General features: G+C 46.0%; 1 protein-coding gene across 1 annotated transcript; it reads left to right on the top strand.

The window, feature by feature from the left end:
• Positions 1-21: 21 nt before the first annotated feature.
• CLRN3 (clarin 3) lies at positions 22-9,189 on the top strand. The gene is made up of 3 exons (XM_003208238.5): positions 22-418; positions 5,834-6,013; positions 8,066-9,189. Exons 1-3 carry the CDS (start codon positions 190-192, stop codon positions 8,338-8,340), a joined length of 684 nt encoding a protein of 227 aa, XP_003208286.1. The 5' UTR covers positions 22-189; the 3' UTR covers positions 8,341-9,189.
• Positions 9,190-19,640: the final 10,451 nt, after the last annotated feature.

Here is a 19,640-nt window from a genome sequence, read left to right as displayed (position 1 = left end):
CAGCCATGGTAACGCCTCTTCTCCAGACCAAAGTTCAGTTCTTTTACGTTTTTATACTGCTGCTGCCTGCTTAAAGTTTACCAGGATAACTTTCAGAGCAGGTTCCGGGGAGCAAAGGGAGAAACAACCGTATGCCCAACAGGGCCGAAGGGAAGGAAATCTGAACCTGTGGAAAATCTGCCAGCCAAAATGCCAACCAGACAGAAAACACTGATGTATGGAGGTGCTTTTTTCACCAGCATTGCATCCTTTGTCATCATTTGTGCCGTTCTGGGAACGCAGGGGTGGATGAACAGCAAGGTCAGATTCTCTGGAGCAAACTCTACCACTACCGCCAGCCTCACGTATGGGCTCTTTCAAGGGACCTGTGCTCAGGTCATCAACTCCGGGCTGCAGATCTTGGATGACAATTTCCAAGGTAAGGAGTAGTGCATGGCAGTGGGCGCCAGCCTGGGTGGCACGAGGGGTGCAGGAACAGCCCTTCTTCCTTCATCTACAGCTGTAAGACCTTCAGTGAGAACCTCAGGAGAAGTTTAGGTTGGGTATTAGGAAAAACTTCTCCAAAAGAGTGATGATGCACTGGTACAGCTGTCCAGAGAGTGGGGGGTCCCTGTGCCTGCAGGGGGTTCTGGAACCACAGGGATGTGGCACTGAGGAACGTGGGCATGGTGGGGGTGGGCTGGGGTTGGGTTGTGGGATCTGAGCTCTTTCCAACCCTAATAACTCCCCCGTGGTTCCATTCGGGGACATGGTTTGTGTGCATGGTGCTGGTGGGGTGGGGTTGGACGTGGGGATCTGAGAGGCCTTTTCCAACCTTAATGAAATTATCCACGAAAATATCTACAAAGTGTCTCGAGGATTTGAAGTGGTATAAAATAAAACCCAAGAAAGGCAGTCAAATGCTGAAGTGTTGCTACCAATGGCAACTTCTGATGATGTGTGGCTTTAGCCAATGCCTCCAAAGGAGGAAACAATACAGGATCAGAATTTGTGTCAAACAGATTTTAATTTTCGGAAGCTTTCAGCGACAAACAGGAATGCAACACTCTATTAGCATTTCATTAAAGGCGTACAAAACTAATTTGGCTTCCTTTAAATTTCATTATGTTAAATTAATCGTTTGATTTAAAACGTTTTGCCTGGCTATGATCAAATTAGCATCATTTGTATAGAGAAAGGTTCTGAAATCACTGAAGGGAGAAGAGCAAAACACGTAAAGATAATTTAGACAGAGATGGTGTTTGTGTATCTGGCAGACCTGGACTTTAAGGAAAATACTCGTTTTATTTCTTCTTTCAAGAGAACCCCATCCCATTTCTAAGTGATACTATTAAAGTGAAGCATGTGGTATTTCAAAACCTACCCTTGCTCATTTCTTTTAATCACTCATCTGTGAAGTAAGCATTATGACATAGCTTGTCATCTTTTATAAGGCCCTCACCAAAGGCACAGCTGACCTCACCTTTTCCAGGTAACTCTTTGTCTCCAAGATTTTGGACTGAGGTTCTTAAATAGCACTTCAGCAAAAAGCTGTAGGCTGTTCATATTTTGTTGTTATGTAGCCCAGTTTATTTATTTATTTTTTTTTCCTGCATTTGCAGTTCTCAGTATTTATCCTCAATGGTAAAATTAAGAGCAGGAGGAGGAAAATAATAAAAATAGTTGAATAGTTACAGAGAGAACAATTGAGAGACAAGGGAAAAGAGATGCTACATGGGAAAAAATAAAGGAAAAAAAAATTAGGGGAAAAAAGAATAGGGCTTACCTAGCAAGACCTTGGAGAAAGGTATTACAGAAGTGTGAAACACTTCAGTATGAGAAAGAAAGCATGAGAAAAGGCAGCACAGCAACAAGAAGTGATGCATACCAAATGCAACCACAGGCTGCATACTGATCTCAGTTCAGAACAACTACCTCTATGCACAAGGAGCTCTGCTGACAGTAACAGAAATATTCATAAAAGCCCGAGTTAGCTAAGTCTGGACGCTGCTGCAAAGTACAAGGATTTGCACTCATTTTCTGGGTTTGAAGTCACAACACTCACACAAGCACATATGAAAGAGCAGAGAAGGCAGTCAGAAAAAACACTGGTGTCTTTTGGGACAGTAGGTCAAATAGCTTTGAAACGTGAAGAAGGCTTTCTGTTTTTTGGTAGGCTGTGAGATGTCCCACCACCAGGAGCAGACAAACCCTCCCAGGCAGAGCACAGCTGATCTAAACATCCAGATGGTTCCCAGCTCTTTCCCACCTGAATTTAGTATGAAAATTACACCTGAGGCACCCAAATTAGCAATGTGACAGAGCTATACTGTGGATGTCAGTTCACATTGCAATGATTATGTTGTGATGAAAAAGCTGAGTGCAGCAGCATTCCTAACAGAGTATATACTGAGGTCAATGCCCAACAGCTATTAAATCACAAGTCATTCAGACTTGTTTTTTTCTGTCATACCAGAATAATCAAAGTAGTTTTAGAAAAACAAATATGCATTTACAAAAATGCTTCTATATGATTATACCTGCCCACACCAGGTGGCTCAGGCACTGCACCTTGCTCCATCCAGGTATGTTCTTTCTGATTTGAGTAGGGTGCTGCATGAAAGCAGGACTCTGCCCATGGGGAGCTGGGCAGGGCCAGCAGAGGATGCGAGCTTGCAGGAGTTTGGGGTGTGCTTTGCCTTTGCCTGTAAAGCAATGAATTCAACCAAACCCCAGGGCCTGCCAAGCATCCCATCAATTCTTTGCACTGTCCACATATGTGTAGTCATCACTGTAGTTTGTCTTCCTTCAGATTTAAATTTTTGGGCTCATCATTTAGGAATCAGTCATTGCAGTTCTCACATACACACCGTTTATAGGTGGATAAATCAGTTGAGCTTCAGGAGCTGCTCGTTGTTTTCAACAGCTGCTGAGAAGATGCTTCCTGAGTACTCTAACTATGGACATGGCTGCATCCCTCACTAGCTATGTCAGTCATGTCTCCAAGATAAAATGAGCTCATTTGAAATTAATTGTTAGGTCCTGTACTAGACATGATTGTCATGCTTTGTATTAAGTAGGATTCTGTACATTCTTAAAGCAGGAGAAATACTTCACAGACCTGCATGCATACTGATTTTAAATTGAAATCATAGAATGGCCTGGGTTGAAAAGGACCACAGTGATCATCTAGTTCGAATCCCCCGCTATGTGCAGGGTCACCAACCAGCAGCCCAGGCTGCCCAGAGCCACATCCAGCCTGGCCTTGAATGCCTGCAGGGATGGGGCATCCACAGCCTCTTTGGGCAACCTGTTCCTATAGGAACATAGGAAATAGGCTGTCCCAGGACGGTAGGATTTCTCTCATTTGACATTGAGCCTTTGCAAAGGCAATATTATCATTTGGATACCATACCATCAAAATGAAATTCAGAGCCTAAAGGTGAAAAACAAAGAAATACAGATTCTACAAGCACACAGTGCACGATGGCTAAGCTTAACAAAGCAACAAAACATCTGGGCTGCTCCAGAGGCCCTGGAGATGCTCAGAACCTGGCCAAACACAGATATTAGCTAACAACTTAAATCCTTACAGCCTCCATCAGCTGCTTTAAAGATTTGCCTCAGAAACGAACCACCTTTTCATGCAACAGTGACAGCTGTGCTCGTTTCCAAGTCAGATCCACAGAGCAGTGAGCAAGGTGCAGAGGCACACCCAGAGCCCAGCAATCAGCAGCACTCCAGGAAATCTCAGAAGTCCACTATGGCACAGAGGAATTGATTCCTTTTCTACCTTTTAAAATACAGAACAAATGCTTGAATACTGCTGGCGCTTGGATATTCAGCAAAGTTCTCATCAGCTTCCAGGTCCTTGGTGGGACCCTGTGGCAAGTGGAAAGTTTGGGAAATTGAATCTGACCATATGAGAGTTACAGATGAGGACAAGAAGGTAGAGGGAAATATGAAAGACTTGGTGGAGGCACAGCCCTCTGCTTTCGTTCTGCACTCAGGCTGTTCTACCCTGACACAGGGGGTATTTCTGTCACATTCAAGCAGATCAGCTACCGGAGAGTCCTTTAGTTTGCACAGCCTGTCTTGTTTGGAAAAATGTCTGCTAACGAGAAAGTTGCATTTTATTTCAAACCTTCTGCAGCTCTGTGCTGCTGGAGGAATGCTTGCAACAGGTGGAGTCGGGCAGAAGTACATCCCATGAGTGGTGGCTTGCCATTAGGACAAAAGGAGTGCGATGAGGGGCTGCAGCCGTCAGCTCTGGAAATGTTCCCAGGGATAAAATTAAGGGAGGCTGCCAGTGGGAAATCATACACAGCTGTCTGCTTCAGGCCCTTGTGGTAGGCAACAGCCAGCAGCATTAAGGATGCTTCAGCACACGCACTGGTACAGCTCTGCTGTGCTCACCTCCATTTCCTTGAGCAATGCCTCCTGAATGCCTGCCTTTCCTTTTCTTCTAGCAGAATTGCTTAAATCTGCATCTCATTTCCATAACGCATCCTTACCTGCCATTCGTTCAAACCCAAATTAACTTCTACTAAAAATAAAACATTAAATGAGATGAAAGCTCTCCTTCTAATTTATTTCCAGCAGCTCTTCTTTTTGCTCTGAATGTTTATTTTCCTTTTATGGCTGTTTATTACGGTTTTGTTCTTTTTACTGCTATGATTCCCCCAATCCACATGCTAGCTGAACACTGCAGTCAGGGCTTTGCATGAAGAGCAGCACAGAGGGGAAGTTTCCCTGCAGATGGCCGTCTATCACGACGCCTTTTTGAGCAGAGCATGACAGCAGTGATGTCAGATCTGTTATAGGTTCAGGCAGCCTCAGGCACATTACATTGCCTTCTCAAGCTTTAAATTGAAAGGAGGATACTATATTTCAGCGTAGCTCTGCTGCAATGGCACTTTGGGCGTGCTGCGTTATCCGCATAGGTATCAAATAACTGGAAGGAGGTGGGTAAAACAGTAAAAATGATTACAGTCCTGGAGAAACTGACTGCATGTACCAAGTGCATTGGGCCAGCCATGCACACAGCTACAGAAACAGCAACAACCTGCACAGGAGGACTGCAGCAAGCTGGAGCAGGGGGCAGAGGTGCTAACTGTGAGCTTCCTTGCCTGCTTTTTGTGGGTTTGGAGAGCCCTGAGATGCACTCATCCTCACTGGTAACAAAAAGCAGGAAGCTGCTCCTTTCCTTTAAAAGAGGGCAGAAGACACTTTCCCCAGACTTACTTCTTCCTGTGGGATGAGGCAAGAGGTAGATGGGAGATGTAGCAGGATACGAGCACCAGCTCAGTGTCCAGCCCTGTCATCCATCCGTGCATGGATGTCCTACAAACACATCTGGCTGCTGGACTTTTAGGAACTGTTTCCCTGGTCAGATTTACTCCACATGAGAGGACTGCGGCTGCACTGAAAGGAAATAATAATCTGCAGTGGAAACCAAGTTTTAAATCACCAGACTTAAAATGTTTGTAAAGCCAGCAGGGATGGGATGACGGGCAGGAGCAGTGAGCTTCCTGGCAGGCTTAGCATAGAATTTCTGCCTGGCCTTGTTGAGATGAAACATTCTCAGAAACATTAAGAAAGAGTAGCTTGCTACCTAACCCACAGGTTTCTGTGCCAGTTGGATTAGTAGGCATGCACTTTTTTCAGGCTAAGATACCTCCATCCCATTGCAGATTTGGGCTTATATGCTGCAGCCAAACCTACTGCTCCTGCTGCATCTCTACAGCTCAACCAAATCTCTGGTTATTAGCTTTTAATTACAATTAGCTAGTTGTCAGTCACCCTTGACCTGCTGGGCACATTTTAAACACCCTGGGCACCTTCTCTCTCCCAGTTGCAGATGCTCTGAGCAGCAGTGGAACGAAAAGCATCAACACGGCCATCATCGTGCTTCTGGTTCTCATCTTGCTGAGCTCCCTGCTGAGCTCTGGCTTTACGTGCACCAATGCTGTGAGCAACCCCTACCAGACCTTCCTGGGACCCATCGGAGTCTATACCTGGAACACCATAAGTGGTGAGTAACGTGTCCAGGTTGACCACTTTGTGTCCACCATACAGATAACTCTAGATTCCCATAGATTCTCATCTTATAAATATTCTCAAATATTCATAAGATGAAAAAACTGAAAATGTGTTCATGGGATTGAGATGGAAGGGACCTCTAAAGGCTATCTGGTCCAACCTCCCTGCACTGAACAAGGACACTCGCAGCTCCATTATGTGCTCAGAGCCCCATCCAGCCTGACCTTGGATATCTGCAGGTCAGGACACAACCACCTCTCTGAGAAACCTGTGCCAGCTGTTCAGCTGGATTTATTTTTAACCATATCTGCTAGGATATCTGAAAATTAGCTTAACTACTGGTCAAGCAGCAGCATCAGTCTGTAGGAGGCTGGATTTTCTGGCAGCAAAGTGGAAGAGCCCCAACAGGTGCAGAATCACTTCATGCATGACATACACCAAGGAGAATAGAATAAGCTAACAAATCATAGAATGGCCTGGATTGAAAAGGAGCACAATGCTCATCCAGTTCCAACCCCCTGCTGTGTGCAGGTCACTAACCAGCAGCCCAGGCTGCCCAGAGCCACATCCAGCCTGGCCTTGAATGCCTGCAGGGATGGGGCATCCACAGCCTCCTTGGGCAACCTGTTCCAGTGCCTCACGACCCTCTGGATGAATGCAGAATCAAAGCAGAACTGAGAAGTGTCCCTGTTGGATGTGACTACTGAGCAATTTGTAACCCCTTAAAGATTCTGTGCCACTATTTCATGCTATTTACAGCATAACATTTCCTGGGTTACCTGTGAAATAGTCCTCTAAGGTCTCATCAATAGGATGGACTGCAGCTTTGTTTCTGAAACATATGTTGAACCGAATACGTCTAAAACAGCACTAACATCAAAGGGAGGATGGACAGAAGGCCTGAGTCACAGTAAAATGCATTTCATTGTCTTAAAAAGCACTTGTGGAGATCAAAATATGCTTCAACTTTCCCTAAACAGAAAAAAAAATGGTGGAGATGCTGAGTTTCAGAGCCATGAACTCTGCCAAACAGCTCCTGGGGGCACAGCCCCCATCCCCTTGCAGCTGGCTCCTAACACACATTGCTGCAGTTGCAATCTGTAAGCCTGGACCCAAAATGGAAGAATTATGGGATTGCCAAACTAAGTATTAATGAGAAAGTAACCCCACACGTTGGCTGAGGATCGCAGTTACTTTTTACAGCCTTCTAAGAGCTGTGACCTAGAAGCTGATTTTGCCACGGGCATATTTTGATGAAAAAATCACGCATCATTTGGAGTGTATCTTGAAGGCTCTTAATCTTTGTACCAGATGGTCTGAAATCCCCGTGTCCTCCCTGCTAAATCCCAGCCCAATGTCAGCAGGAGCAGTGGTAACACGGTGTGCCTGGAGGGAAGGGTGGGAATACTTTCAGCAGTGGCCATTTGTTATCTCTCCGCTAGCACTGTGAGAGCAAAGAAATAAAAGCAGTATTTGGTTAATTGTCAAAGTGGCAGAATTTGATGTATGTTAAGGAGGATGTGGGAAATAGATACAGATCCAGCAAGAGATCTCATTTTGGGTCGTCACAGAGTCATTGAAAAGGCTGGGTAGGAAAGAACTCCAGGCTGTTAAGCCCAAGCTATTTCACAGAGCTCTGCCAACTCTGAGCCCATAGCAGTTGCTCGGGGTCTCATCCACTTGTTGTACCACATACCCCATAAATTTGGGGTCATATCAAGTAGGCCGCCTGCAAGTCACCTGAGGAGTGAATATATTATATGCATCAGCACTAAATTCAGTGACAAAATAACATTAAATGACCTTAGCTGAGGATAGCCAGCATGAATCCATTAATTTTAGCAGAAGGTAGTTACCAATAGCACTGGGTACTGACATCCTCAGGTTTTAACGACAGAAAATACTGGATCATATTTGTTCTACAGGCATCCACACTAACTTAGGGAGAATATTCCTAAGTAGCGACCTACAGAGCTACTCAGTACAAGTATTTCTAACATAATACTACAGATCCACCTCTAAAAGTCATGCTTTTATTTTCCAGGAATCCTCACGCTTTTGGTCATGATACTTTTTCCCGTGAATGTGGAAGGCAATGACATGTCTGTGGAGTTGGCCATCACATGTATTTCCCTGTCACTGACACACAGCGGATCTGAACACAGGTATGAGTACTCCTATTGGATCCTGCTGCTCAGCATCGTTTTCAACATCGTTACTATTATTATCATCTATTTCTACGACCACGCAAGATATTCTAAGAAGAAAGAACAGGAAAGGCCGATTGAAAATGCATCAAAAGATGTCATTCTGTTTTAAGAACATCACCAAAAAGAGGGTCTAAAATAAAATGACTGTTTAATACGGACAATCCCGACTGATCTTTTGTGTTCAGATTGAAGTTACGTGCATAGCTCAATTAACAAAATAACCTGTTGCTTCTTCAAAGCAGATTGATTTTGCTTTTCTGATGAAAGATATTGGGTAACATCTATCAGCTCCCATTGGAAATACGCTGCCTGAGCACCTCTGAGCAGAAGCACTCAACACCAGCACCTGCCTGCAGGATGAACTACTGCTTGTAGCCAGAGGGATCAGCAGAAACTCTCCCCTAAAGGAAAGGGGCACCAAGAGCCACCAGCCCCACACGGCCAAGAGGCTGTTACAGCCATGGCCCAGGCTTGGAAAGCCATAGCACAAAGGATTCAGGGCCAGCTCACTCCTTCATACCCCACGGATGCCTTTCTGAGTGCCCCACGAAGCTCCCACCTCCTGGACCTGTTGTAACACAGAGCAGGGCTGCCATGGCTGCCCTGGGTGTGTGTTACTCTGAATGCATCGCTGCCCATTGGGTGCAGATGATGGGAAGATTGAAGGCATTGGCATCGATCGTGTGTGCAGCCTGGGATCCAAGGGCCAGGACGGTACTAAACCATGCAGAGCAACCAGCACCTTCTGCTCCTCCTCTCCTACCTCTGCAGCTACAAGAACAATGTTTTATTGCACGATTTTCCTTTGCAATAGGACTATCACAGCCATGCTTGGCATCTGTCCTATGATGCAAGAGATGCTCACAGGCGAAGTAAAGCATCTCTAGGAGGAGATGCAATGCAAGAGGTGACCTCTCACTATTTATGTCACAAAAAATAAAGTTTCAGGATTAAAGCATTATGCTTTTCACAGCTTTGCTCTTTGAAAGCAACCAAAAAAGAGGGCTTTAAGCACTTATACAAAAGCATTATGAGGGCAAAGAAACATAAAACAGGGTTTGTAGGACCTGGGGAACGGGATAGCTCAGTGCCATGAGAGCCGGTATCTGCTCTCTCTGACAAGAACCATGCCTAGAATGACTTTCCCTGCTGTAAACATTTCAGTTCAAGTATCAGATGTTTTGCACCCACGAGCTCAGCTGGCAGCAAGTCAAACATTTGCCAGTTTTGCTTTGGCTGCAAAATTTTTCACACGGTTTCAGCGTGCATCTGTCAGTGTTGCACCACGCCAGCACCCATCAGGCAGCGCACTTACGCTGCCATCAGGCGCTCGCTTGGAGAGAAATGAAGTCGGTGGAACAGAGCGGTGTCAGAGGTGGCTCCTGCTGGGAAAAGGAGCGGCTCAGCATCGCTTCAGGGCTCCTTGTTGTTGTGCAGTTGTGCAGAGCTGCTGCCTGCAGGGTGTTGGGGCGTGGGAAGGAGTGCTGCTGTCTGCGAGGAGTCCGGTGGCTCAGGTATCCATTTCCTGAAGAGAAGCTTAATAAGAGGAGATGGTGCAGGGGCTGACACTATTGCACTGCTACAGAGGAAGGAAAAAGAGAATGCAACACTAAACCGGCCTTGTGTTTTGCTTTTAGGATATAAAAAAGGAATGAGTCTGGCTCTTGCCAGCCAGCCGGAATTGAAATGAATGGAGCTGTTCAGTACATTCCTTCTCCTAACAAGAGCAGATTTTGGCAGCTACCCTTAGGTAAAGAGGCAAAGGGCACGCGCTGTCGGCACCAAGCTCCCACCTTATCTAAACAGAGTAGCTTTACCCATTCATCACTTGCCAGCAGTGGAGGTGCAGTGCCGGGCCAAGGGAAAGAGTGAGGCGAATCCTCGTCCTGCAGCCAGGGTTGTTTGATAGCAGGTGATTGCCACAGCAGCTCTGCTTCCTACTTCCCCCAAATCTCTGTTAGTCCTATGCTTCACTCAAAGTTTCACCCTACGGAGAAGTTCTGCTGCAGAGCTGCCAAAAAAGCAGCAGCTTTTTCCTTGGAAAACACACAAGATGCTCAACACGCAGTAAATTACCAACGACCTTAACAATTAGCAGCCACAGAAAAGAGTTCATAACACACAGAGTAACGCCTGGTGCCAGCACCTCCTTCTCCTTGTGACAGCGTGGTCAGAGCCCTCAGCAGCAGGAAGCAGAGCACAGCAGTGCTGCTCAGTGCTGCTATCAGCTGCAGCGCCGCCAATAAAACCAATTCCTGTCCCCCAGGAGCAGTTCTGCTAAAGAGCCATCCGGCTCGTGCTATTTAAAAGCATGAGGGAACCACCAGAATTAACCATCTCCATTCTAAATCAAACTGCCAGTACGGTAATGGCTTTTATTACGGAAGTATCAGAATTAAAAGTCAGTATCACCTTTCTGGCCATACGGGGCAGAGCTCCAAACCAGCATGGGGTGAGGTGGCAGCGCGTCCCCAGGACGTCAGATCTGGTCACACCGATGGGGATAAATGCACAACCTCAGCTTTTTCTACAGGTGTCTCCTCTGCAAATGGGACCTATGAAATCTATTTGAGTATAAAGGCAGCTTGAGGAATTTTTGCATGAAAATGTACAGGACGGCATGAGAGAGTGCCCTCGCAGGCACACAGGTCATGCGTGGGTCCCGGCTGCAGCCAGCATCAACTGGGGCAGATGGCATCTGCAGGGGAGCTCTGCTGCAGGGAACCCCAAGCAGAGCAATATCAACTTGGAGAGATGCACTGCAAGCATTCAAGTCTTTCATCTGGTCCAAATTTAAGCGTCCTTCTTCTGGATGTTCTTGAACAAAAGTGGCTCAGAACCCACTTTTTTCTAGGTGATGGGGTCTGTGTGGTGACAGACACTCCTATGAGTAACACTGATGCTCCTCAGGGAATTGGGCTATGTGCAGCGAAGTGCTGCTGGAGAACACACTGTGATTTTTGCAGCCACGCCGTGCTGAAGCAGGGCTCACCGATAACGCACATAACCCTTCCATATTTTTGCTTTTAGAGGAAACATCACCCCTTTGGCCTCCTAAAATTTGTGTCAAGTGACACGAGGTGTTTACACTCAATTAAACCCCTGTCCCCAGATTTGGTATTATTAGCATATCAGTCACTGACGTGTGGGAGGGTGACCCATCACCTGCACCACCACTCATTCCTGCCCACAGACACACACCCCAGACACCAGCAGTGGGACATTCCCATGACACACACACCTAACACTCACTCAGACAAAGTGCCACACAGCAAATCTCAGAAAGCACAAAGTTCTCCTTTTGGAGATCGGCATCGCAGAGCGGGTGCACAACAGCACACCAAAACGCAGGCTTGTCTGCTCCACCTTTCGTTCAAAGCACTCGAAATCCCCAGGTATGCCATGAGCGACTATCCCCCCATCCAGCCCCGGGTCGGGGGGGCAGCCGGGCTCCTCTCTGAGCCTCTCAGACCTTTGGAGGGGGCTCCTCTCAGCCCCTTCCCCGCTGTGCGCCTCGGAAGCCATAAGAGGGCAGCAGTCCCCTTCCCAGCCTCAAATACTGCCTTTCTTCCCCCTCTTCTGCAGGAGAAAATAGAAAACCTTCTAACAGCACTGTCCTTACGTGTACATCTATTTCACCTGCTCTGCTGAGACACAGATAACAACAGAAACGTTGATCCTAGGGGCTCTACTGAGCCCTCCCCACATCTGTGGATGCACTGGAAAGGAGCACAGCATGGACTAAAGGCTCGCTTGTACAGGACTGATGGAAAAGGCTGAAACAGAAAATACAGCTTTATATAGCCTCAGTCTTCAGAGTGAGAGTAAAAGCTTGATCTTCCATTACTTGTACCCCAGTGCTCCATCGGTCTGATGGGACTCTTTGGGCAGAGGGTTTGCCATTCAGAAACCAGAAATAGGACAGGACAGGGCAATATATCAACGTGCTGGTGCTCAGTCTGGCTAGAGCCTCCAGGTAACTGTCAGTGCTAATAAAGCACTCAAAGATGGATGATACCCTAATTACGAGAACTTCTAGTCACTAGTTATAACAAAAATACAGCTTAATTTCCTAACGACTTCAGGGCTCAGTATACACATTGCTGTCTCCTGCCCACAGTCCAGGTAGATGCAGGGTTTCTGCCCTTCTTAGTGAGTATGAAGTCTCCATTTATGAAGTGCCAGGATGAAGGGACACTGATGCTGTCTCCCATAAATCCCCATAGGTAAGTGTGGGAAGAGTGGGGCAGGTGAGTGGGCAGCAATGGGGATGAAGACCTGGCTGCCTGGCAGAGCTCAGAAGGTTCTCGGATGGCCCCATCCGCCACCACACCACCGCCAGCATTGCCAGAGCTCTGAGTTGCACCTTTTAGAGCCACAAACCACTTCTTAGAGGCTTTTACCAAATCTTCACGCAACTTTTACTCTTTCTGAGGGAGAAGGCTGTTAAAGCCCCACGACTGAGGTCTGAACTGCTGTGCCTGTGCCGGGAAAAGCATTTCTGCCGATTTTATGCAAGCAGTTGGAAAGAATAGGAACCTTCATTGACTTTAGGGAGCTTTGGATCAAGCTGTGAACCAATTAACACGACAATGATGGGGAAATTCTTCGTGTTTATCCTTCAAGCTGAAGCTGATGGGGATCAAAATATCCTCACTAATCTCTTCCTCCCTTCAGCAGCCTCCTTTAAAGAGGAGAGAACATGGATTAGAGACTCCAGAGCAGTTGCTGCTTCAACCACCAAATTCTCCAGTGCACTTCTGATGTTCTAAAGTGGGGAGGGGAAGGCAACTGAACTAATTCCTACATTAAAGTCATCTAAACACTAAGCATTAGGCACCTCTGTGTAGATATCATATCTATTACTAGAACTTGACCAGGCTGCCCAGGGCCCCGTCCAACCTGGGCTTGAGCACCTCCAGGGATGGGTTATGTGCTACATCTGATGGTGTGACCGAGCCCCCAGCCAGCAAGGGGGAACAAAGCAGAAACCACACTAAGCATGCACAGGGATAAAAGTGCTGCTCAGTAACATCAGTCAAGGCAGAGCAGCCTGGCAAAACACACCTCTCAAGTAACACTTTAATTGATAAATATTGCTCAGGCCATTAATTACCATTTTCCTGGCATGACATTTTACCTGCAACATAGCTGTAGAGGCTGATGAGAAAAAAACTGACAATTCATATTCATCCATCTTCATTTGTCTTTTGCAAGCAATGGAACACCATTAGGGGCCCCATTTTAGAGCATCAGCCTTTAGTACCTGATACCATCTTGGAGGTGACTCACCCCCATCCTTCCCCTCACCCCACTGCCCCCAGTCCTGGCACCATGCTCCAGTGACCCACATTCCTTCAAAATAAGGCACATTTAGTCATAGAATCATTTAATGGCTTGGGTTGAAAAGGACCACAATGCTCATCCAGTTTCCAACCCCCTGCTATGTGCAGGTCACCAACCAGCAGCCCAGGCTGCCCAGAGCCACATCCAGCCTGGCCTTGAATGCCTGCAGGGATGGGGCATCCACAGCCTGTTCCAACCAATTCCTCCAACAGACATGAGTATTTCATGGAAGAAGAGAGAAATAACAACATAAGAAGATATCATCCAAAACAAAGCCTAAATGTGTACACCTGTTAAGTTTTAAATGCAATTTGCAGCCTCTTGTTACCAATACCACAATGGTCCCTGCAGATCAAAACCACTGCACGGTATATTGGATTTTAAAAGAGCCTCTAGCTTTAATATGAGACAATGAACGAAATATGCCCACAGAAATCAAAGGGTCCTACAAGCAGGTGTGCATTCAAATTATTTTGCTGCAGCCAGAGGGTGAATATTTCTAATCTGGATATTATTTCTATAATTGAAACCAAAGAGGAAGAGTTGCTCTCGGTTACGTTTGGGAAGCTTTTCTATGATGGGAACCAGTTTGAAAGTTTTAGGCAGCACATGGTTGAGCAGCACAACCACAGCCAGGGAAGGCTGATAAGGAATGAGATGTAAGGATAATCAGTCCTTTATCAGAGCAGAGTGCAGAGGGTTAAAGAAACCGAGGTATGAAAGAGCTGCATTAGGCTGCAATTTTTTTTTCTCAAAACTCCTTTAATAAGAAAAAGGAGAGAACTGGGTGCTGACTTTCTCCTGTAAATACCACTCTTTACCACTCTTCATTCTCAATACAGAAAGAAGGATGCTGTAACTTACTGCAAGTAACACTCTGTGGCATAGGCTTGAAAGAATAAGCCCTGGAGTTTTGTTTAACTGATTGCACAAATGTAAGTAACCAAAGTAATTGAAAGAGCCCAATTTTCTCCAAGAGGGCAGCGGGTGCCAGCCATGGAGACAGCTACAGCTGCACTGAACTGCTGCCTGCTAGTTGGGAAGTAAAGCCATCTTTTAGCCAGACACATTTTGTGGAACCAATTCTACTACAGCTGGCAAAAACAACCTACGACTGTCAGAGCATTTGAGAGCTCTCTTCCGTTGCACGCTGAACCGAGACACACCAATAAACAAGGGCTGCATCTCACGTCCTTGCACACAGCTGGATGGTGCAGCCTGGGCATGGCAGCTGGCATCCTCCTCCTCCTCTTCCTCCTTTTCTTCTTCCTGTGCTGTCAGCTGCTTTGCTGATCAATGGCGGGGAATTTGCCCAGAGGGCCACTGCTGCCCCAAATCCTTTTTCGAGGTGGATATTGAAGCCAGTGCATTCCTTCATAGAAATGGCAGTCCAGCCTTGGCTTGAAAGTGTAACAAATGAAAGGGTTCCATTTGTCAGTGTCAGGATGGGGCAGTGATCTCTTCCCTGGGAGCAGTAAAAGCCCCCCAGCAGCTCATGGTGCTTAGCAGAGAGGGGAATCACACAGGGAGAGGCTCACCATTAAAACAAGAGCCACTTCCAGAAAGTCACTGTCTTCAGGCAGGATATGGCAAAGATACTATGAACAGTATGCTATAGGAAGCATTAAGGAACATTACCAACAAGCTGATGAACTAATAAATGCCATGCAACTCCCACAGTTGATTTATTATTATTATTATTTTAAAGTTGGATTTCCCTGGATTTCCAAACTTATATGTATCTCACAGCATTTCTACTGGGGCGTTCACAACACTTCCTGTGTCACTTCCCACACTTCTGCAAATCTGACACCTGTCCTGACTGCACTTTCTACAGACAGGCAAAAAAACTGAACAGCCCCAAAGTTATTACAGCGCTCGCCGATGGATGGATGCTTCAGGTACCTCTCTGCCTACAGGAGTCTGCGATGAATGCAAGAGAAGTGATGTGAAACAAAGAATAAAGAGATCACAAAGGTCACCGAGGTCTGGAGAAGAGGTGAAGGAGCACAGGAAATTATAGAAGGGAGCAGAGGCACAGAGGAATGCCAGAAGGTCAAGACTTGAGGATCCTTGCAGTAAGTGCTGCCCAGCAGAGCTCTGCTTGCAAAGGATGGATGAAGTATTTTAACTATGCACTGCCAGAGGCTGTAACAAGGATTTGAAGCTCCATTAACCTTTCTTTCTTACTACACTCTCCAGTGCTCCCATCCTGCCCTAACTCAAAACGAAGACACCTGCAATGCCATTACGATCAGAAGGAAAGCCAGAGCTTCTCCGCAATGACAGCAAAACCGCATTTTGTGCCAACAGTTGCGCTCTGCTGTTGCCTCAGGTATTATGAGGGACATCTGCAGTCTGCCCAGGGAAGGTAGCTTCCTTGCAAAGGCCTGGGCAGTGTTCCTATGGGGAAGAATAGCTTACTTCTTTCCATTGCCCCAGCGTATGATCTCTTTTTACGTAACTCTCCATCATACCTCAGCTTTTGAGCTCAGTGGGAGCTGGGTTTCCTCGGTCCCAGCCAGGCAGCTCTGTGCCAGCCGTTGAGGGTGGGGATAAATTTTACCTTTTCCCATTTCTACTCTTGACTCAGTCTCTCCAGTCTGTCCGATCTCTGCAGGTGTAGGAGGAAACCACCCACCTTGGTGAAGTGGGTGATGGTAAGAGCTCAGTCCTAAAGACAGCTTCAGTGATTCTGGTGTCCCGGTTTCTGGTACATGAGCCAGAATGAGGGCGGCCCTGTGTGGAGCCAGGAGTTGGACTCATTGCTCCTTATGGGGCCCTTCCAACTCAGGATGTTCTGTGATCGTGGTTGAGCCCATGATCTAGATCTAGACTTGATCTTTGCCTAAGACCTTTCTATTGAAGGGACTCAGTAATTGCTTGCTCTTGGACAACTCTAGGTTGCTTGAAGAGTTTTCTTGAATTTGTAGTTATCCAGCCAGCTGTATTATTCAGCTTCTTACAAAAATATGTTCATGCTCTGCACTGTAAATCAACTTATTAAAATACCCACTGTGTCAGTGTCTGCCATGGACTCCTGAGCAGTCACTGGCAGAAACAAGCAAACCAGACCTCACATGCTAACCTAGAACCACTCTGGAGAACCAAGCCCAACATCTGGACTACAGTATAATTCTTATTACTGTTAAAGGTTTGAAACAGCCTTCAATTCAAAAGGAGGTGAGACGGATGTGCATGTTTGCAACTATGTAAGTATCTAAAAGTAGTTTGCATATCAATCATTCAGGTCTGGGTTTTCGCCTTTGTTTGTGCAGTTAACACTTCAACTTGATTTTTTGTACTTAATACTCTTTCTTGGACTTGTAGTCAAATCTCTACAAACAAAAACTTCATTAACAAAAATGGCTCAGCAAGCCAACATAGTGCTCAAGAGATCTACTTAGTTTGCAAGCAGTTCCCCCAGTGAAATTAACCCAAATGGCTTAATCCAAGTATGTAAATGGTTCATCTCAGCAAGATTTACACTATGTGCAAGGTGCCTGCAGTCAGTAAATCAAACTGATACAGAGACTTTATGTCTTTCCTTCGCTCTTCTCTCCAGCCAGGGGTGTATTTTGGGAAAGACTTTGAATTTCAGATTATTGTGTCTTTATCTACTAAACGCAGTGCAGACTTCATTAGTGCTTTTGTCTTGACAGGTACCTACTACTGCTGATTAAAGTTCACCGTTTGTCCAATAAAAAACTCGCATGGAAAGCTTTCAAAAGCTGCTACAGCATTTCAGTCCCTGTAAGCAGAATGCTTCTGGATAACTATTTTTAAGAGGAAAAAAACGCCCTCACTGCAAACTTTTCAGGAAGGCAGCAAAGCATAGCTCTGTATGCTAAGCATTTCCAATGTTACTGATCTAAGGTGCAGTTAAGAATATCTGTCAGTTAGAAGTGACAGTAAATGCACACATAAAGGACAATACAACATGGAGGAGCTGGGGTCATGGGTTATGGTTGTGGGTTTTTTTGACCCATCTATTTCTAAAGCCCCACCAATGCACTTATCTCAAGGACTCAAGCAAAGCAAACATCCTCCTCCCCACTCACACTGCCTTTGGGATTCAGCCACTTCTCTCTCTCCCCCGAATCACAGAACCATAAAATGGCCTGGGTTGAAAAGGACCACGACGATCATCTAGTTTCAACCCCCCCCTGTTGTATGCAGGATCACCAACCACCAGACCAGGCTGTCCAGAGCCACAAAGTTCAGGCCCTGCTTGAACCATAACCCAGCTTTTCCCAAGTCAAGTACACGCACAGCTTTGTCCCTCTCCCTCTAAAAAGAGACAAAGACTGCAGGAAAAATAGTAAGGCTTTCCATCCTATTTACTCATCAATGCTGATAAAATTAGAAAATGGGAGCAAATTAAAATGGTTGTGGAAAAAAGCAAGACAAGGAAAGGGTGCAACTCAGCTGTGTGAAGGAACAGTGTTTAAAACGGGATTTCTAAACAGATAAGGTTGTTCCTCTGACCTCCGGTGGCACCAATGAGCTGCTAATTACTGGGCTGTTAACTCAAACGGGCAAAGGATTAATTAGATAGGAAAATGACTGGAGAAAGAACTCTGCTAGGAAGTCAGGAACTGAAGCGGTTTGCAAGAGAAACGTAGATTCTGGAATAGAAGAGATGCAATTCCTTAGGCAGTTGCAATTCTTTAGGCAGCTGAGAAAAAAAAAACTAACAAGCTGTTTTAAGATTAGGAGTCCAGAATGGAAGAAATCAGTGAGGCTGGAGAAGGCTGCTTCTCAGTCAGGGAACAGCCAGGTTGGCTGTGGTTTTGGGAAGCAGTTCTGCCTGCCAGCACAAGGGTTTCTCAGAGATGGAGGGGATACCAAAGTAAGAAGCTAGAAGAAGCTGGGAATGAAGTCATATTTGAAAGGATTGAACATGGATGTTCAAGTTGACATTGTAAAGGAGAATAGAGTCCTTTACCCTGAAGCAGAGCAGAGGTTGGGACCACAGTAATGATGTCTAAGCATGGAGTTACCATAGCTCACATGGTTAGAGCCTACCAGGCAGAGATATCCTTCTGGACATCCATCCACTACTGCAACCACTGGATGTGAACTGCAAGGACTGGGAAAGCAGAGGACAGCAGCACAGACACTTCTGCTCTGAGATGAAAATTAAAGCCGAAGACTAACACTAAGAGATGCTATGGCCTTGTGGGCGGGTGTTGGGCCTCGTCCTTGGGTGATCTCCAAGTGACAGAAATAAAATATAAGGGCTTCATTGTAGCAGATAACCTCTTCTCAACTTCCCTGAGATCAGCACTGCTGTTTGGATGTTCCCGTGGTGATGAGGAAATAACACTGCAAGCTGGCATAGGTACAACAGCATTTTGTGGGAAAAAAACAAAAACAGGGGAAACAAGAAAACAAGTAGAGGTTCTTGAAACGGTGCTGGATGGAGCAAAAGACTCACAAGGTTAAAACACAGGGATTCATGAAGCACAGCTCCCAGATCAGAGGCTTCCCTTCCCATTCCTAACGTGCATTTCACCTTCTGGTGCCAGGTATGAAATTATATTCTCTGTGCAGAAACTCATTTTTTCAGCCCTTGTGGGAAACGTTTGGACAAATGTATTTTCTGAGAGAAAAGAAAACATTTTAAGAGCCACAAGTATTTCCCCTCAGGTGACTTCCCCTTAATCTTCCCAGTGACACGACTCCCAGACACTTCCCAGCACACTGAGCTGCACAGCAGCAGCTACCCCCAAGGTATTTAGTTTCTCCCCACAGGTTTTTGCAGCGATTATGTGGCTTCAGATCCGAAAGGCTGCTCTTCTCGTTAAGCGACAGATAATTGAGCAGTGCAAGGCTGAGCGAAGCTGCTTCCTCCACAGCAGCTCCTTTTGCCCACAAAGACAGCAGAGCCGAGTGCTTCTTTCCTCGAACCTGGGTGCAGATCTCAGCCACTTTTAAAAGAATAAAGAATATTTCGCAATAGAAATACAGCCCAGTCCAAATCTTTCATTAGACCAAGAGACACAGCAAGCAGCATTCCAAACACACACAACTAAGTGCTACCTGTGCAGCACAATACTG

The sequence above is a fragment of the Meleagris gallopavo genome, chromosome 8 (genome assembly GCF_905368555.1).
Source record: "Meleagris gallopavo chromosome 8, MGAL_WU_HG_1.1, whole genome shotgun sequence".
NCBI classification, from domain to species: domain Eukaryota; kingdom Metazoa; phylum Chordata; class Aves; order Galliformes; family Phasianidae; genus Meleagris; species Meleagris gallopavo.
Note: the sequence above shows the minus strand (reverse complement) of the source record. Positions and strands in the feature narration are given on the sequence as shown.